This window comes from Megascapheus bottae, chromosome 2 (genome assembly GCF_031878675.1).
Source record: "Megascapheus bottae isolate mThoBot1 chromosome 2, mThoBot2.hap1, whole genome shotgun sequence".
In the NCBI taxonomy this organism is placed as follows: domain Eukaryota; kingdom Metazoa; phylum Chordata; class Mammalia; order Rodentia; family Geomyidae; genus Megascapheus; species Megascapheus bottae.
The window spans coordinates 82,595,603-82,614,792 of NC_143510.1; the positions used below are offsets into that span (position 1 = coordinate 82,595,603).

At 44.3% G+C, this 19,190-nt stretch overlaps 1 protein-coding gene across 4 annotated transcripts in view; it reads left to right on the top strand.

Moving 5' to 3' along the window:
* Positions 1–1,142: 1,142 nt before the first annotated feature.
* The window catches only part of Dram1 (DNA damage regulated autophagy modulator 1), a 37,847-nt gene continuing 19,799 nt past the window's right edge, over positions 1,143–19,190 (top strand). For all 4 annotated transcript variants that reach the window (XR_016534617.1, XR_016534619.1, XR_016534618.1 and 1 more), the window contains exons 1-4: positions 1,143–1,415; positions 14,252–14,319; positions 15,542–15,684; positions 18,944–19,121. Coding sequence is in view for 1 of the 4 variants with exons in the window: in XM_090328505.1 (XP_090184631.1) it covers positions 1,285–1,415; positions 14,252–14,319; positions 15,542–15,684; positions 18,944–19,121 (520 nt within the window). In the remaining 3 variants the exon portion in view is untranslated. The remainder of the gene's footprint in view (positions 1,416–14,251; positions 14,320–15,541; positions 15,685–18,943; positions 19,122–19,190) is intronic.

Consider the following 19,190-nt stretch of genomic DNA (forward strand, 5'->3'; position numbering starts at 1 on the left):
TTTTTTTTTTACTAAAAGAATAAAGATTTTTATTAAGCATTGTAAATTGCATTCAATAACAGCTTCCTGCTTTTTTAAAATAGTGTATTAGAGATAAGGGTCTCCTGGACTTTTCTGATCCAGCCGGCTTTTAACTTTCGGTCCTCAGATCCCAGCCTTTTGAGTGGCTCAGGCTCAAATCCCCCGTTTCAGGATCATAAATGCATGGAGATCAAACCCATAGGAGAGACACTTCTAACAAACACTGCAAGTCGCCCTAACCAGGCGCAGACCCATGCATGGCTCCCACTCACAGTCACTCCACATGGAAACTTGATGAGGGACCCTGTTTACATTTTTTAATCTTTATGCCAGCCCTGGGACTCTGTCCTTGTGGGTCCCCCCCTTCTTCCCCTTTACGGCTGGCGCCCTACCTCTTGAGCCACAGCTCCACTTCTGGCCTGGCTTCTGGGTGTTTTAAATGGGAGATGAAGACTCTCAGGGCGCACGGCGCGGGTTAGCTGTCCTCTGTACTCAGGAGGTGGAGATCAGAGGCTGGTGGTTCAAAGCCAGCCCAGGCACGGAAGTCCATGAGACTCCTTTATCAGGGGCTCAAAGTGGGCAGAACACTAGCCTTGAGCCAAGGAGCTCAGGGACAGCGCCCAGGCCTGGAGTTGAAGCCCCAAGACCCATAGAAAACAATGTCTCATGGACTTTCCTGCCCGGGCTGGCTTCGAACTCACCACCCTCTGATCCCAGCCTCTGAGGGCCCAGCTCCATCCAGGTAGGCATTAGCTAGGGCGGGTCACCCCCAAACCTCCCCGCGGGACCCCTAGTGGGGTCCAGGGAACCCCCCTCCCCACCCCCAGGGAAGGGAAAGGGCGGGGAGAAGTTAGTCCAGACTTGCACAAGAGCCCGGGTGGGATCTCCCCCTGCCTCCCCGTGACCACCCCCCCCCCCGAAAGCGAAAGGAGCCCCGATGTCCCGCGGGGAGCTCGCGGGGGGCGCCGTGGGCCGCTTTGTGACTTCACCGGTTTCGCAACAAGCCCCCCGGGGCCGCCGCCCGCGCCCCACCCACCCGGCCCGGCCGCCTCGCCGCCCACCGCCTCGCTGGGCTCCGCGCGCTTCCCCTCCCTCCGGGGCTGGGCCCGCCCCGGCCGCCGCCGCCGCTGCCGTCCCGGCCTTCCGAGCACAGCTCTCCGCCCCCGGCCCCGCGCTGCGCGCTGCGCGCCGCCGTCCCCCGTCCGGCCGCCGCCTCCAGGCAGCCCTCCGCCGCCAGTCGGCGGCACTCCAGCGCCCGGCGCGATGCTGTGCTTCCTGAAGGGAATGGCCTTCGTCCCCTTCCTCCTGGTGACCTGGTCGTCGGCTGCCTTCATTATCTCCTACGTCGTGGCTGTGCTCTCCGGGCACGTCAACCCCTTCCTCCCTTACATCAGGTGAGGACAGGGCGGGGATGGGGGGGGGGGGAAGATGGAGGGAGCTGGGACCCGGACCGACCCGGACCGACCGGGATCCAGCCGGGCCAGAGCCTGAACAAGTGGCTTCAGGAAGGGGATGGTGTGTGTGTGTACCCCTGACACCGGAAACCAGGACGCTGCAAGTGGAGAATTCGCACCCACATCTGCCCTCCAGGTCCCTGGGAGTTTGGTTGAAGTTCCCTGCCCAACACTTCTCTGAGCCTGGCGCCTCCAGTCAGAGCTCTCAAGCTGGCAACTTGTGACATCTCTCCCTCTTTCCTTCCTTCCTTCCTTCCTCTCTTCCCTCCCACCTTCTCTCCTTCTTTCTCTTCCTCTCCCGCTCTCTCCTTTCTCAGATCCAGGGGCTTGGCCTCAGAGCCTGGGCACTGTCCCTGAGCTTCTTTTTGCTCAAGGCTATACCACTTGAGCCACAGCACCACTCCTAGCTTATTCTGTTTATGTGGTGTTGAGGAATCGAACCCAGGGCTTCATATGCGCAGGCAAGCACTCTCCCACTAGGCCACATTCCCAGCCCAGGACATCTCCTTTCTTTCTATTTATTCTCTTTTTCTCTTTCTTTCCTTCTATTTATTTATTTAATATTTCTTATCCTACCCCCCCCCCCTTCCTGTTTCTGTCTCCAGCCTTTCCTGAGGTTCCCTTCCTAAGAGCCAGGGGTGATAGTGTGTTAGTGTTGCACAGATTATGGTTCTGTGCCTTGCAATGTGCATTCCTTAGCCCTCCCCCTGTTTTCCCTTCCTTCCTTCTCCTTTCTCCTTTTTTTCCCTTTCCCTTTTTCTTTCTGAGACAGCCATGCTCTGCATCCAGGCTAGCTTCCCATTCTCAGCTTCCCTGTGCTGAGATGACACTGTGCGACACCACAGCTGGCTTGACCCACCCATTTCTAACTGATCCAAGTCCCTCTTCTCCCCACTGGTTACTACTGAGGCAGAGATTGTAAGACCTTTCCTTCACCCAGCTCACTGCTGAGTAGTATACCTGGCACACTGGTGGCTGAGCCTAAACTTAAGAGGCTGGGAGCTGAGGCTCATAGTTGAAAGCCAACCTTGGCAGGAAAGTCCAAGACACATATCTCCAGTTAAGAAGCACAAATTCAGAAGTAGAGCTGTGGCTCCAGTGTTAGAGTGTTAGCCTTGAAGGAAAAAGCTCGGCGACAGCGTTCACACTGAGTTCAAGCCCATGAATGCACATACACTTACACATACCTAAAATGTAATACACTTAAGAAAAGCTGCAAGGAAGACAACAGTGGATAGAGATCAGTGCACAGTAGCAAATTTGTAGTGGCATTGGTGATTTTATTCCTGCCAGAAGTGTTCTATATGTAGAGGAAGATTTTCCCAGCTGATGGTCTAGCCCCCCAAAATCTTGGCCTTGATTTTTCATGTCATGTCTTATTTCCAAGGTGCACTATCTTCCATCTCCCTTCCCTCATTTTTATTTTTGGTGGTTGTGGGACTTGAACTCTGGGCCTGGGCGTTTTGCCACTGTGCCTGGCTCCTTTGGCTCATTTCTGAAACAGGCTAGTTCCCCTTAATGAGTGTCTTCCCTAAAGTCTTTGATAAGGAGAAAGCAATAAAAGATAGAAAGATTGGGGGCAGATAATCTGTGATCTACACTAATCAGCCTGAGGGAGGTGAAGTTTCAATCTTTTTTTTCTTGTGTTGGCTAGTCCTGGGGCTTGAACTTAGGTAGAGCCTGGGCACTGTTCCTGGAGCTTCTTTTTGCTCTCTACCACTTGAGCCACAGCACCACTCTTGGCTTATTCTGTTTATGTGGTATTTAGGAATGGAACCCAGGACTTCATGCATACTCAGGCAAGCACTAAGCCACATTCCTACCCCCAAGTTTCAGTCTTGGTGGTATCTTGAGATACATTGTTCCAAATGGGAGACTGTCAAAATGGGAAATGAGCTGACAATGTAAGCCGCCCTGGAGACATTTCCTGTAATGAGCTGAAGATCTGACAGATCTTCAGGAATAGTTGAACTATTAGAGAAGTTACTAAATGGGCCTTAAACCAACCATAAACACCACAGCCTGGGGTTTCAGGTGGTTTTCTTGACTTCTGGGTGCAGATTACCGCCCTGGATTATCTCTAAATCATTAAAGCAGATAAGCAGCAGATATCCCAGGGCAGTGTGGAAGCTGGCCAGAGTTGTAGCTCCTTAGTAATGCATTTTCCTGCCCTGTGCAAGACCCCGGGGTTCAATTCCCACCACCGTGAGAAATAGAAGGACAGCAATGTCAAATTCACCCAGAAGAGAAGGGAATGTTCAGTTATTATTCACATCTCCATAGTCCCTTCACCCTCTGCCTCATCCCTGGACTCGTATTTCCTCCAACCTTCTTGGCCTTCATGTCTGTCTCTTTTTGTTTCTCTCTCCCTCTCTCTGAGACACAGTTTCCCTATAGACTATGTGGGACCTGAATGCATGCTTCACTCCACCCAATAAGTAGCTGGTTACAGTGCACCATAGTGCTGGTTCTTATGTCTGAGACAGATTGTGTATTCTATGCATCCCGGTGGCCTTTGCACTGGTCATCCCCTCAAACAGAAGGTTCTGAGGATATCTCTAGATTTTATTTTACTTTATTTGCTAGTCCTAAGGCTGGAAATCTGGGCTTGGGTGCTGTCTCTGAGCTCCTTTTTGCTCAAGGATAGTGCTCTATACTTGATCCGCTTTGGGCTTTTTCTGTGATTATTTGGAGATAAGGAGTCTCATAGTCTTTCCTGCCCTAGCTAGCTTTGAACCTGATCCTGAGCTCTCAGCCTCCTGAGTAGCTAGGATTACAGCTTGAGCCATTGAATAATCCCAGCCTGTCTCCACATTTTTTTAATTTTTATTTGAGGGTCATGGGGCTTGAATTAGACTTGGACGTTGTCCCTGAGCGCTTCGGCTCAAGGCTACCACCCTACCCTGGAGCCAAGCCCCACTTCCTGTTTTTCTAGAGGTTAATTGGAGATAAGATTCTCAGGCCCCTTGTGCTAGGGCTGGCTTTGAACCTTGATTCTCAGATCTCAGCCTCCTGAGTAGCTATGATTACATGCTGGCTCCCCATTTTTTTTCTCTTGTTCTTTAAGTATCACCTTGACAAGAATTGTCCTGATCACCTGATTTTGAAATTCCTGGTTCCTCATATCTATTTCACTGTTCACCAGAGAACCTGTCTCCTCCTAGCAAATTGAAAATACAAGATCTCCGAAGATTTTAATGAGAATTCTATTTTGTTGGAAACATTCTTTTTGGACAATCTTTTTATTCCAGATGAGAGCCTGTCTCTTAGTATGGTTGGCAAGTGATTTGGAAGAGTGAATCCCCTTTCATGTGCTAGCATGGGTCAGCGATTCTGATAATCTGATGTTCTCAGCACACTAATAAGAGTCAGAATCCATGAAGTGAAGGTACTCTTTCTAATGACATTAAGTTTTCTTTTCTTTCTTTTTTTCTTTTTTTTGGCCAGTCCTGGTGCTTGAACTCAGAGCCTGGGAACTCTCCCTGAGTTTTTGCTCCAGGCTGGCACTCTACTGCTTGAGCTACCCGCTCTTTCTGTGTATGTGGTACTGAGGAATGCAATTCATGGCTTTATGCATTCTAGGCAAGCACTCTGCCACTGAGCCATATTCCCAGCCCATGTTTTCTTATTAGATTGTTGTCCTTGTAGCTTTGGGCAAATGGCTCTCAGATCTATGGAAACGTGCTTAGCTTCATGAATAGAAATAAAAATTGAGCCAGGCATGGTGGCTCATGCTTGTAATCCTAGCTATTCAGGAGGCTGAGATCTGAGAATTGTGGTTCAAAGCCAGGTCACTTCAAAGCCAGTCCAGGCACTAAAAAGTCAGTGAGACTCTTATCTCCAATCAATCACCAGAAAACCAGAAGTGGCACTGTGGCCCAAGGGATAGGTGGTAACTTTCAGCTGAAGAGCTCAGAGACAGCGCCCACGCCCAGAGTTCAAGTCCCATGACTGACAAAAAAAAAAATTGAAATTGCAACTCAACTCACTCTTTTTTTAATCTACTGTATTAGCAAAAATAAAAATTGTTTGATAGCGAGACTTGTGAAATTTGGAAGAAACAGGCATCACTAGTATAGAGGTGGATTTCAGTTTCTATGGAAAGACTGGCAAAAATCTGTGAGAATGACAAACAAGCCTTTAAAACTTTTAATTGTTTCTGAACATCAAAGGATTAAGATGGTTACAATCACATATGACCATCTAAGTGTCCCCTGTTTACTGTTCAGTCATCTCGTCCCCCATTTTTTTCCTTTTCTTTTTCAGAAGTAGGGCTTGAACTCTGGCCTGGGCGTTGTCCCTGAGCTCTTCAGCTCAAGGCTACTGCCCTGCCTCTTGAGCCACAGTGCCCCTTCCTATTTTTTGGTGGTTAATTGGAGATAAGTCTCACCAACTCTAGTGCTTGGGCTAGCTTTGAACCGCGATCCTCAGATCTCAGCCTCCTGGGTAGCTAGGATTATGGGTGTGAGCCATGGAGCCCCGTTCCTTCACCCGATCTTTTAAGTTCCCTCCTGCCGCCCACCCCCAGCTCATTTTACATTTCCTACTTCCTTGATCATGTGTATACATTGAATATTCTGGCTGTATTTATTCCATTTCCTTTTTCATTCACTTCCCTCCCACTAACAAAACCTTACAATCCTCAGATATTGATTTTATTACACTGTTAATTGTTGAAAAGGTTTACTCCGTAGAGATTCACGCCTTTATATGAGTAAAGATATAAGTATAAGCCTCTGTGTGTGATTATATAGTAGTTATGTTTGAGTCTAAGGTTTACATGTGAGTGGAAACACATATCTTTTGTCTTTCTGGTCCTGTTTTTGCTCTGTGATAGTTTCCAGATCTATCCATTTCCTTGCAAATTACCTAATTTCATGATCCATTCGTCTGTTGTGGGGCATCTGGGATATTTCCATAACTTGGCGATTGTGAACTATGCTAAGATGAACAAGGGTGTACCGATACTTTTGTTGTATCCTGATATGCAGTCTTTCAGGTACAGGCCTACGTGTGCTATCACTAGATCTGTCCTGGTGTGCTGTCACTGGATCACTAGATGACTAGATCCTATGTGTAGTTTTTTGAAGACTCTCCATACTGATTTCCATAGCAGCATACTAATTTTCATTTCCACTCATAGTATATTAGGGAGCTTCCCCCTGCAACTTTACCAGTTGCTGCTGTTTATAATCTTGACGAGAAAAAAAATCTCAGTGTTGTTTTGATGTGCATTTCTTTTATTGCTAGGGATGTTGAGTTTTCCTTCTTGGATTTATTTGCAATATATACTTCAGTGAAGTGTATGTGTAGCTTCTTTACTCAGTTATTAATTGGGTTATTGATTCCCCCCCCCCTCCCTGGACCCTGGGGCTTGGGTCTGGGCTCTGTCCCTGAGCTCTTCAGCTCAAGTCTACTGCCCTGCCCTCTGAGCCGCAGCGCCACAGCCACTGAGCCACTTCCAGTTTTCTAGTGGTTAATTGGAGATAAGAATTTCATGGTCTTTAGTGCCTGGGATGACTTTGAACCTTTGAATGAATCGTGATCCTCAGATCTAAGCCCCCTGAGTAGCTAGGATTACAGGCGTGAGCCACCATGCTTGGGGCTTGAACTTGCCTGAGTGCTGTCCCTGAGCTCTTCAAGGCTACCCACCCTACCCTTGAGGCAAGCCCTACCTCCCGTTTTCTAGAGGTTAATTGGAGATAAGAGTCTCAGGTCATTTTTGTGCCTGGGCTGGCTTTGAACCTTGATCCTCAAATCTCAGCCTCCTGAGTAGCTAGGATTACAGGTGTGAATCACCACACCCAGCTTTTTTTTTTAAGTAAAGGTTTTATAGAATTCAGTTGTTAATTCATTGGGTCATGCATTTATGTTTGTTGGGATTTTTGCTTTTCTGTTTTCTTTTTTGGTCCTGGAGACCAAAGCCACCAGGATATTGCGCTCACCAGGTAAGTGTTTATTTTGTGATTTCTCCTTTTGGTCAGGCTGGCTAAAGGGATTATTCATATCATTTATCTTCTTAAAGAATCAGCATTTGTTTTGATTTTTTTTTGCCAGTCCTGGGGCTTGAACTCAGGGTCTGGGCACTGTCCTTAAGCTTTCTCAAGGCTAGCACTTTACCACTTGAGCCACAACACCACTTCCTGCTTTTTCTGTGAATGTTGTACCAAGGAATTGAATTCAGGGCTTTGTGCATGCTCCAGCACACATATGCTCCAGTTCTGGGGCATAGGCTCTGTCCTGGAGCTTCTGTTGTTTAAGGCTAGCACTCTAATACTTGAGCCACAGCTCTACTTCTGGCTTTTACGTATTTAATTGGAGATAAGAGTAGTACAGAATTTCCTGTCCAGGCTGGCTTTGAACTGCCATCCTCAGATCTCAGCTCCTGAATAGCTGGGATTACAGGCATGAGCCACTGGTGCCTGGCTGGAAATCTTTTTAGTGTTTAAACATAGGGAGTGCTTCCCATTCTAATAGTCATTGCTGAGTTAAGCTGCCATAAATTAGCCTATTTTACTAGAAATATCTAGTAAATAACTTATTAGAAATATAGTAAAATGGGCTATTTCTAATAAAATATAATATTGCTGGACACTAGTGGCTCCTCCCTGTAATCTTAGATCAACAGTTGTCCAGTCTTGAGAAAGTCTTTCATTAGCAGTCACATGGTCTTTTTGTTGTTGTTGTTGTTGGTGGTGGTGGTGGTGGTGGTTGTGGGGCTTGAACTCAGCCTGGACTCTGCTCCCAAGTGTCTTTGTGTTCAGGGCTAGTGCTTTACCACTTGAGCCACAGAGCCACTTTCAGCTTTTTCAGAGAGGTTTATTTTGGAGATAAGACTTTCACGGACTTTTCTACCAAGGCTGGCTTTGAACCCTTATCCTTAGATCTCAGCCTCCTGGGTAGCTAGGTTTATAGGCATGAGCCACCGGTACCTGGCTTGTTTCATTTCTGTATGCACATGATTATGCACTACCTGAACACCATAAATTAGTTTGGAGAAGGATGCTCAACAAATGACTTGGAATTTTCCACAGTTGGCTTACCTTGTGGAAATGTAAATAGAGGAGAAGTGTACATAAATGATTTCCCCGTCACAACCTACCACGAAACAACTGTGTGCACATAACAGTCTCAACAGCTTCTAAGGTAGGAGAAAATGCATGATTTCTCTCATTCCCTTTAGAGTCTGAAGAATCTCCCTTAGGAGAAGGCACTGAGTGGTGTTAGATAAGGCAAAGCCAGGCTCAACCCTACCAGAAAACCAGATGGGTGTAGTAGGAGCTGGGTAGAGAGACTACTGCCAGACTAGGATGCAATTAGCTTTGCCTTTTCTCCAGTTCCCTAGATCAAGCACTAAAATACAGCTCTGGCAATCAAACAGTGGTCATCCCTTGATATCTGTGGGGGATCAAGTCCAGGAACACCTGTGAATACTAAAGCACAATAATGCTTGCATTCTCTAGTCTCTTACAAAAAATGTTAGAGCAGTGCATATAATCTAGGTATACGCTCTTGTGTGTTCTTGAATTAGAACCCATGGATTTAGACAGCCAACTGGTCTACCTCTGCCCTTGCATGGTAGTATTACGGCTATTATTTTTGTCAGTCATGGGGCTTGACCTCTGGGCCTGATGCTGTCCCTGAGCTCTTCAGCTCAAGGCTATTATCACTCTACCACTTGAGCCACAGTGCCAATTCTGGTTTTCTGGTGGTTAATTGTAGATAAGAGTCTCATGGACTTTTGTATCCCTGGCTGGCTTTGAACTGTGATCCTCAGATCTCAGTCTCCTGAGTAGCTAGGATTACAAGTGTGAGCCACCAATCCCCATTTTATTAGAGATTTTTTAAATTCTAATTTAATTTTTATCTTTAAGTACAAAAGAGTTGTCATTTAAGAAAATAGTATATAAATACAATGAATCTTGGTCACTATCACTTCATTTTTTTCATCTTTTCTACCCTCCCATCCCTCCCAACCCCATTAGATAGGGTTTTTTTTTTAAAGAATTTTTTAACATTGATTTTTACATCATATTTCAAATGACATATTAAACAAGTATTCAAGAAGGGACTCTATATACAATCACTGGCATTTAGATTCGAGAACATTTGAAATTAGGCTGAGGGTTTGTATGTCATAGGTACATATTAATCTATGTGTTAAAACATTATGTCTATAGAGTCACAAATTTTTATGACTATGTAGTTGTGTTTATATATCCAGTACCTTGGGTACATGAATAATGAGTCCTTGCTCTTGTACTGTTTGGATCTAATAGCCACATATTAAGGATACCATGCGTCTTTTGTTCCTTTGGTCTTGACTTGTCTCACTCAACATGATTCGCTCTAGATTCATCCACTTCCCTGCCACTTTTTGTGGCTATGCTTTTATCTGTGCAGAAACTTTTTATTTTTAGGTAGTCCTGTGTCGGGGGTTTTTAGTCCTCGGTCCCTCCCGACAGACAGGAGGGACAGGGAGAGCACACCCCGACCAGGGACCAGGACGAGCCGAGAAAGGAGAGGGTCGACTGACAGCCTGCACCCAGCCCTCCTTCACCGGAGGACAATCAGAGGCGTCAGGGAGACCCGTCAAGGCAGGAGCTCATTTATTGAGGAAGCTAATATAGGATGCAGGAGCCTATCAGCACAAAGGTGGGCAGGGCGGGGGAGGTCCATGTGTTTACTCTCACTATAGGTCTCAGCACAGAGTGATGAAGCAATAACATATTCATACCCAATGGTAATCAAGTCTCAGCAGAAAGTGATTCACAATACCGACGATATAGCTCAAAGTTAGGCATGGTATTTATACATGACAGCTCATTTCTTTGTGTGATTATCTTACTCAGTGATGCAGATTCATGGGCCAGCCTGACCCTGCACTTGGCTCCCTACAGTCCCATTTATCGAGTCTCTCTCCAATCTGTTGTGACCCTGGAATTCTGTTCAGGAATTTTTTGCCTGTGCTTATGAGTTCCAGTGTCTCTCCAACTCTTATCGTGTAGTAGTTTCAAGGTTTCTGGTCTGACATTGAGGTCTTTGATCCACTTTGAGTTAATGCTTGTGCATGGTGAAAGGCTAGGGTCAATTTTTAGTTTTCTGCATGTGGCTGCCCAGTTTTGCCAGCACCAATAATTGAATAGACTGTGTTTGTTCCACTGTATATCTTTGGCTCCTTTGTCAAATACAAGTTGCCTATAGGTATGTGGTTCTATTTCTGGATCTTCTATTCTGTTCCATTGATCTTCTGGTCTATTTTTGTGCCAATACCATGCTGTTTTTGTTATTATGGCTCTATAGTAGAGTTTGAAATCTGGTATTGTAATACCACGTACAGTGCTCTTTTTGCCTAGAATTGTTTTGGCTATTCTGGGCCTTTTCTTGTCCCATATGAACCTTTGGATTATATCTTCTATTTCAGTAAAGAATGTCTTTGGGGATATTGATGGGAATTGCATTGAATCTATATATCAATTTTGGCAGTATGGCCATTTTCACTATATTGGTTCTCCCTAAATTAAAAAGAGGCTTTTCTGTTTACCCTGTTGGTGTTAATGCTCATTTCGATTCCAAATTAGGTATTGTGACTTAGATTGTAGATGTACTATGTAAGAAAGTACTATGTACCGAAAGACTTACAAAAACTTTTTTTTTTTTTGCCAGTCTTTGGGCTTAAATTCAGGGCATGGGCACTTGTCCCCTAGTTTCTTTTACTCAAGGCTAGCACTCTACCCACTTGAACCACAGCACCACTTCCAGCCTTTTCTGTGTATTTGGTTCCAAGGAATCAAACCTAGGGCTTCATGCATGCTAGGCAAGCACTCTACCAGTAGGCCACACTTCCAGCCCCTGTGCAACATTCTTAACCAAAATTTGTGATGATTAGTTCTTCATTTAGTGGAAATAAATCACAAATGCCAACTATTCTTATCTGTTGTAGCTTAGATGTAATTTGGGAAATTGTAATCAGTATCTAACAAATATTTTGTTGATGAATATGTGGCTCTACAGTATTATTGATAAGTAAATTTTATACTTATTTATGGAACCATGGCACACACAAAATAAGAAAAGACAGGTTTAATTGATTGGTCATGAATCTACCGTACTGATCCGATCTTTCTCTAACTTTTTGTTGTGTTGACAACTGCCTATGCTATAGGGCAAGGATATAGGAATGTGAGTCACTTTCTGCAACAAGAAAGCAGTTCTAAATTCAATAATCCTGAATAGTTGGACTTTCACTGGTGTGTATTTGTCAAAAAAAGATTTTACAGTAAGATTCTGTAGAGAAGTATTAAGTGCTTGTCTAGTTTCTACCTTCCTGAGTGCAGCAAACGCATACTGGTGCTTCCCCACACAGGTGTCTTTTTCCCATGGCATGTTGACCCAGCTGGTATCTACCCTTGAGAGGCAACTTGCTCTCACACTGAGTGACTTGCATAATGATAGCCTAAATTTTGACTTGAGGAGGGTATTTTCACTATAGAATCGGCAGCTAACGAGTTTAAAGGCATAGCAGCATTTGCTTCATACTTTGAAACCTTTATCTTCTATAACTTTATCGTTCTTTGCCTTCCATTCAGAAGTCACCAGAGAATGCAGAATGTTCTGGACAATTGTTACTTTTATTCATCCTTGCTGTTATACTGGTTCACCTTCCCCTGCCTCCCAAGTTGTGGGTCTTGCCCTCAGGGCCTGAGCTCTACCGCTTGAGCCACAGCATCTTCTATTTATGTGATATCAAGGAATCAAACCTAGGTCTTTGTGCATGCTAGACAAGCACTGTACCACTAGGCCAAACTCCTGGCCCCACAGTTTCCTTTTTCCTTGAGTGTCCTTTTAAAAGGATGGGTTTCCTCAGATCCTTCTTTTAATCAAATTTCCTTCCTTCAGATTTTTCTTTTCTTCTATGACCAAAAGAATCATTTGACCTTGATCCCCACCTGCCAAGAAAGTGTCTTTCTTTAAGCTATTCTGTGTAATACTCATTTGGGAAGTAGGCAAGGTCAGAAAACGATGGCTGTGTGTACAGCTTACAGAATACTTAAAACAAAGCAAGCAGTCCCTGTGTGCTTCTAAGCAAGTGATTCAGTATTCATTAACACAGTACACATCTCTGAATTTCGGGTTCCGCTTTCCATGCCTTATCCCTGCTCCCCCCATCTATCCTGCTACACTCTTGAAATGTAAAGTGTTCACAAGTCTGAGAATGTTCTTGCATGCTGCACACCCAGGCCTCTTGTGGGCTGCTTCACACTGAAGTGTATCTTTGCAATGTGATCAGTTTTCAACACTTAAATTTCAGAGCTATTTTTATATGTGGAAACACTCAGAACCGGGTACGTGCAGTTTCCTGTTGGGGAACTCTTGTGCTATTGGTTTTAAAGAGGAAAAGTTACTGGGGAGCAACCCTGAACAACGGGAGCATTTAAAACCTGATGCTATTGAATATACAGCAGAAAACATGTTCAATGCCATTTTCCAAATTGTCTAATGGACTGGTAAACTGTACATGAAAGTTTTATTTCCCCGTAGAAATCTGGTTTTGTTAGAGTAATTTAGCACAATAACACTTAATACCCTGTTATTTCAATAAAATACTACTCGAGATTATTAATAGATTTTTGTTTGCTTTGGGATGTTCCTAGGGCCTGGACACTATCCTTGAGCTGTTTCACCCAAGTTCAGCACTCTACCACTTGAGCCACAGCTCCACTTCTGTCTTTTGGGGAGTTAATTGAAGATAAGAGTTTCACAGACTTTCTTGCCTGGGCTGGCTTTGAACCCCAGTCCTGTTTTCATCTTCCTGAGTAGCTAGGATTACAGGTGTGTACCATCAGCACCTGGCAAAATGACGTTATTGCTGGTGTAGTAGGTCATGGGGCTTGAATTTAGGGCATGGGCAGTATCCCTGAGTTCTTTTCCCCAAGGCTCTACTACTTTGAGCCACAGCACTACTTCTTGATTACCTGTTTTTAATTTTCAACTGTCACTCAATTCTTCACTAAGAATGAAGCTTTAAGCGCTTCACACTTTGTGTGTGTGTGTGCCTAAGACCTGTCCTTGAGCAGTTTTTTTTTTTGTCATTCATGGGGCTTGAACTCAGGCCCTGCATGCAGTTCCTGAGCTCTTTCATGCAAGGCTAGTACTCTACCACTTTGAGCCACAGCTCCACTCTGGTTTTCCTGCCCCAGCTGGGTTTGAATTGGAATCTTCAGATCTCAGCCTCCTGAGTAGCTAGGATTATAGGCGTGAGCCACTGAGTCTGGCCCTGATAACATTTTCTTAATTTAAATATGTATACTGGTACAAGGACTTGAATTCTGAGCCGTGTGCTCTCCCTAAGCTTTTCTGCTTTAGGCTGGTCCTTTCCCACTTGAACCAAATCTCCACTTCCAGCTTTTGCTGGCTGATAGGAGATAGGAATTTCTTAGATTCTTATCTGTGCTGGCTTGAACCTCAGTGCTCAGATCCCAGCCGCTCATGTGTCTAGGATTGCAGGCATGAGCTATCATCACCTGGATTGTAGTCTTGTGGCAAAAAATCAAATTTAGGATTTTTGGAAGCCATATGAAAATACATTAAAACAAATTCATACTACACTTTCAGAGATAAAAATGCTAGTCTGGAAGGAAGGAAGGAAGGAAGGAAGGAAAGAAGGAAGGAAGGAAGGAAAAAGAAAGAAAGAAGACAACAACTTACCAATTACATGCCCCAAAGTGTGAACTGATTATCTTTTGTTAGTAAGCTAGTCATTTCTTCTTTTCTAGTGATACAGGAACAACACCTCCAGAGAGTGGAATTTTTGGATTTATGATAAACTTCTCTGCCTTTCTTGGTAAGTGTGCAGTTATTAACAAATGAGATTATTAACAATAAGTATTACTAACAATGCCAAGGGGAAATACAGTATGTTATTTATAGTTTGTGTATTTGTAAAAGTACAACCTTCACAGCTAGATTTCTCCCTACTTTGAGAAACAAAGGCCTGGAAAAATCCAAAATAATGTCTAGCCTCATTGTAGAACTATCCATTTCATATGGTAATTACACACAAGATTTGATAAAGGTGATTTCTAAACCCTAAACCCTTTCAGTGGAATTGAAATCAAATTGGGATCGAATTGTGAGTTATAGCTAAGGTACTGTATAAGTTACTCTTTCTCCAAGTCTGTTCTGAAGGCAGCTTGCCTGAAAATCACCTGAGCTGCGGAGTAGACCGTCCTGTTTGCCAGGTGCTGGTGGCTTATGCCTGTAATCCTAACTACTCAGGAGGCTGAGGTCTCAGGACTGAGATTTGAAACTAGCCTGATCAGGAAACCTGAGTTCCTTCTCTGCAATGGACCACCAGGAAGCTGGAAGCAGAGCCGTGGCTCAAGTAGGAGGGCACTAGACTTGAGGAAAAAATAAGTATCAGGGACAGTGCCTAGGTCCATAGTTCAAGGCCTAGTACTGGTGTGAGTACATGTGCATACATATGCATATACATGCGCGCGCGCACAACACACACACACACACACACACACACACACACACACACACACACACACACACACACACACACACGGCCAGAAGTTGAGGTATAGGTGCAAAGGAATGCCAGCTGTGAAAGAAAATGTCAAACCAGAGTCTGAGGCCTTGAACTGAAACCCCAGTAAAGGCACAGAACATAGAACCCCAAACCAAATATTCTAGGGGACTTGGATACTCCCCCAACTCTGAGAATCAGTGAGAGATGAGAAAGGTGAAAGGAGGAACGGTTTACCTCCAGCTCAGCTACAATTTCTCTTCCCAATTCCTTAAAGCAGCTGAGACCTAACGAAGGAACGCTATCCTGTTTTGAAAGCCAATGAAGGTGAATTGATTTACCACCTCACAGCTGCCAGGCAATTAACACAGCACCTTGCCTTAGGCCCACGAGAAAACACTCTACCACTGAGCTGCATCCCCAGCCACAAATAGAAGATCAGAAAAAATAATTCAAAACTGCTCCTGTGTTTTCTACTTAAAAAAAAATCAACTAAGCAACATTTCATCAGAGTGCCTTTTTCCTTCTTCAGGTGCAGCTACGATGTACACAAGATATAAAATAGTAGAGAAGCAAAATCAAACCAGCTATTTCAGCACTCCTGTTTTTAACTTGGTGTCCTTAGTGCTTGGATTGGTGGGATGTATCGGAATGGGCATTGTAGCCAATTTTCAGGTATGGCCTGAGGCTTTGGGGGGGCTGTTTTGTGGGGGATGATGGATAAAGTGTGAGAAGCAAGAATTCAAGAAAAACTGGGAAATCGTTGCTAGGTTTGCAACTATTAGTGCTGTTTGATATTTAGAAACACATCAGGAATATTTGCACATCAGTTTTGCCTGGTACTTACACATTGTTCGTTGAAGAGAGGAGTGGGCATTGCTCCTGACCCACTGTGATGGAGGGTGGTGGGTCTGTGGCAGCTTTGATGGTAGTTTCACTCACTCCGCCACTGGTGGAAACTACTTGATGTTCAAAGAACAGCACCAGATCTATTCCTTGCACAGGTGAGGCCATGGACTCGTAGAAGTAGAGTCATTTGTTCAATTCAGCTAATTTCTTGCAGATCTAAGGGTCATAGTTTGAAGCCAGCCCAGGCAGAAAATTCTGTGAGGCTCCTAGCTCTAGTTAACCATCAAAAAGCCTTTTCGTGGAGCTATGTGGCTCAAGTGATAGATGCCCTCCCCCACCCCGCCCCTTAAGCACAGAAGCTAAGGGATAGTAATCAGGCCCTGAGTTCAAGCCCTTGTGCTTGAACAACCCAGATGGTTGGATAATGTTAGATAATAACATTGTCAAACAACCCAGATGGTTGGATAATGTTAGATAATAACATTGTGGTTCTCTGGAAACCATTCATGAAGTGAATAAAATGCTTATAAAATCCAGACATAGAATGTTTTTAACTTCTGTGGGAGCAGAGTATTTTCCTCATCAATTTTCTCATAAATATTCTTCATAACTTCCTTATTTGATATCCTGTGATTTCTGTTCCATATGCCAGGAGCAGACAGATGTGAGCTTTTTAACCTAAAGAAGAATTTCATCTGGGGGGCCAAGAAAGAGAGTGACAGGTTCCCTTCAAGGCCTAGCCATTCACACTTGGGAGACATTTTCAGATCACTCTTTCCCGAATGGGTGGGCGAGATGTCAACTCCTTGGTTCGGCCTTGCTCATTCCAGCCATGCTTTTATTTCCCTCATGAAGTTCCCTTGATCTGGGTGCTGGTGGTTCACATGTATAATTCTAGCTACTCAGGAGGCTGAGTTCTGAGGATCATAGTCTGAAGCCAGCCCTGGCAGGAAAGTCTGTGAGACTCTTATTTGCAATAAACTACTCAGAAAAAGCTGGAAGTGGCACTGCGATTCAGTGGGTAGAGCACTAGTCTTGAGCGAAATGAACAGTAGGGACAACATCTGGGCCCTGAGTTTAAGCCCCAGGAGTGGTGTACACACACACACACACACACATTCCTTAAGGGAATGTAGACATGTATGGAAACATATATGAAAACGTACACAAAATTCTAAATATATATATATATAACCATTGCTTGCTTGCGTGTGCTATGTAATGCTAGCATTCAGAAGACTGGGGTAGGAGGATCAAGAGTTTAAAGTCAGCTTGGGGTATATTTAGTGAGAAAATTAATAAATTAACAATTTAAGTGAAATAATAAAGAACAAGGATTAATAAGATTAATAAGGTGAACCATTTCAATTAATAAGATTAGTTCAATTAAAAATTAATAAATTCAGTGAACATGTTTTAAATATTTGGAGACACATTTCTAATGTTTTATCTTCTCAGTGTTCTAGTGTTTTCCATGCTTTACACAAACAGGAAGTTAAGTTTTCGTCTTATCATTTACCCCAAATCATATCATACTTTTTTTCTGTGTCTCGTTTCATGTCATGATCCATGTTGTGTCTCCAATGATAGAAACTCACGAAAAAAATATGACTATTTTGTGTGCCAGCACTGGAACTTGGTTGTAGTTCGTGTTCTTTCTTGGCTTTTTCACTCAAGACTGGTACTTGACCACTAGAGCCACAGTTCCATTTCTTGCCTTTTGCTAGGTAATTGGGGGAGAGTCTTGGGTTTTTTCTGTCTGAGTGGTTTGTAGCCAAAATCCTCAGTGTCAAGTCAGACACTGATGATCTGGCCAGGACTAAGGGAGAGCATTTCCTGGTAAATTAGTAGAAGGAAACAAAGTTAGCAAATTCAAAACTTTTTTAAAAAATTTACTTAGCATAAAAAACAATAGAGTGGAAAGTCCCAGAATTATTCTGGACAGTGACTCATTAGCTATAGATGGCTTTCCTTTTTATTTCCTCATGTCCAAAATATGCCTACTATACAAGGGAGGAAAGTAATTTAAGTTTTTGCTTTGTTTGATTTTTAAAATTTTTTTTCTCATCGTAAAACACACATGATAAAGATGTATCACATTAACCATTTTCTGGTGATTATTTTATGAAAAAAAATATTTTGGGTTGTGGGGCTTGAACAGAGGGGCCTGGGTACTGTGCCTGAGCTCTTTTGCTCAAGTCCAGTACTCTACCATTTTGAGACACAGCACCCTGTCCTGTTTTCTGATAGTTAACTGGAGATGAGTGTCATGGACTTTCCTGCTCAGGCTGGCATTAATCTGTGTAATCCTCAGATCTCAGCCTCCTGAGTAGCTAGGATTACAGGCATGAGCCACCAGCACCTGGCTTTTCTGAAATCTTTTAGGTGTAAGGCTATATATTTATATAGGTAAATAGATATAAATCTATGATTACAGGTGAGAGCCACTGGCACCCACATGTAATCTAATCTTCACTGCAAACCTGCAAAATAATTTCCAGATGTGGCAATTGAAGCTTGGCACCAAAGTCACACTATTTGGGGGTATAGTTTGTCAGATAATCTGTCTCAAAAGCCCACCACCCTCTTCAAGAGAAACATTGCAGTTGGTTGCTGGTGGCTCATGCCTGAAATCCTCGCTACTCAGGAGGCTGAGATCTGAGGATCACAGTTAGAAGCTAACCTGGGCAGGAAAGTCCATAAGGCTCTTATCTTTAGCAGAAAACTGGAAGTTGAGCTGTGGCTCAAAGTGGTAGAGCACTAGCTTTGAGTTGAAGAGTTCAGGGACAGTGCCCAGGCCCAGAGTTCAAGGCCAGTGACTGACCAGAGAGAGAGAGAGGGACAGAGAGAGAAACATGAACCTTTCCTTATCCCAGGTAGCCAGGTCCACTGTGTCACCTTGAGATTTGTTTCAGCAGTACAAGGAAAGCTTTGCTCTTGCTACTCTTCTGGAAGCAGCTGCGTTTGTCAAGGACAGGTGTGCGTGAGCTCACACCTGTGGCTGGAAACATGGCAGAGTGCGAGAGGGGCCTGTGGCTGGAGGCTGCGGTGTGCGCTGTCTCAGGCTCTCCTGTGATCTCCCCAGGAGCTGGCTGTGCCCGTGGTCCACGATGGGGGCGCTCTGCTGGCCTTTGTGTGTGGTGTGGTGTATACCCTCCTGCAGTCCATCATCTCCTACAAAGCGTGCCCCCAGTGGAACAGCCTCCTGACGTGCCACACACGGATGGCCATCTCCGCTGTTTCCTGCGCAGCCGTCGTCCCCAGTATCCTTTCCACGGTATTCCTCAGAAAAGAAAACAAAATCCCCAAGCCCAATCCAGCTATGTGTGTTA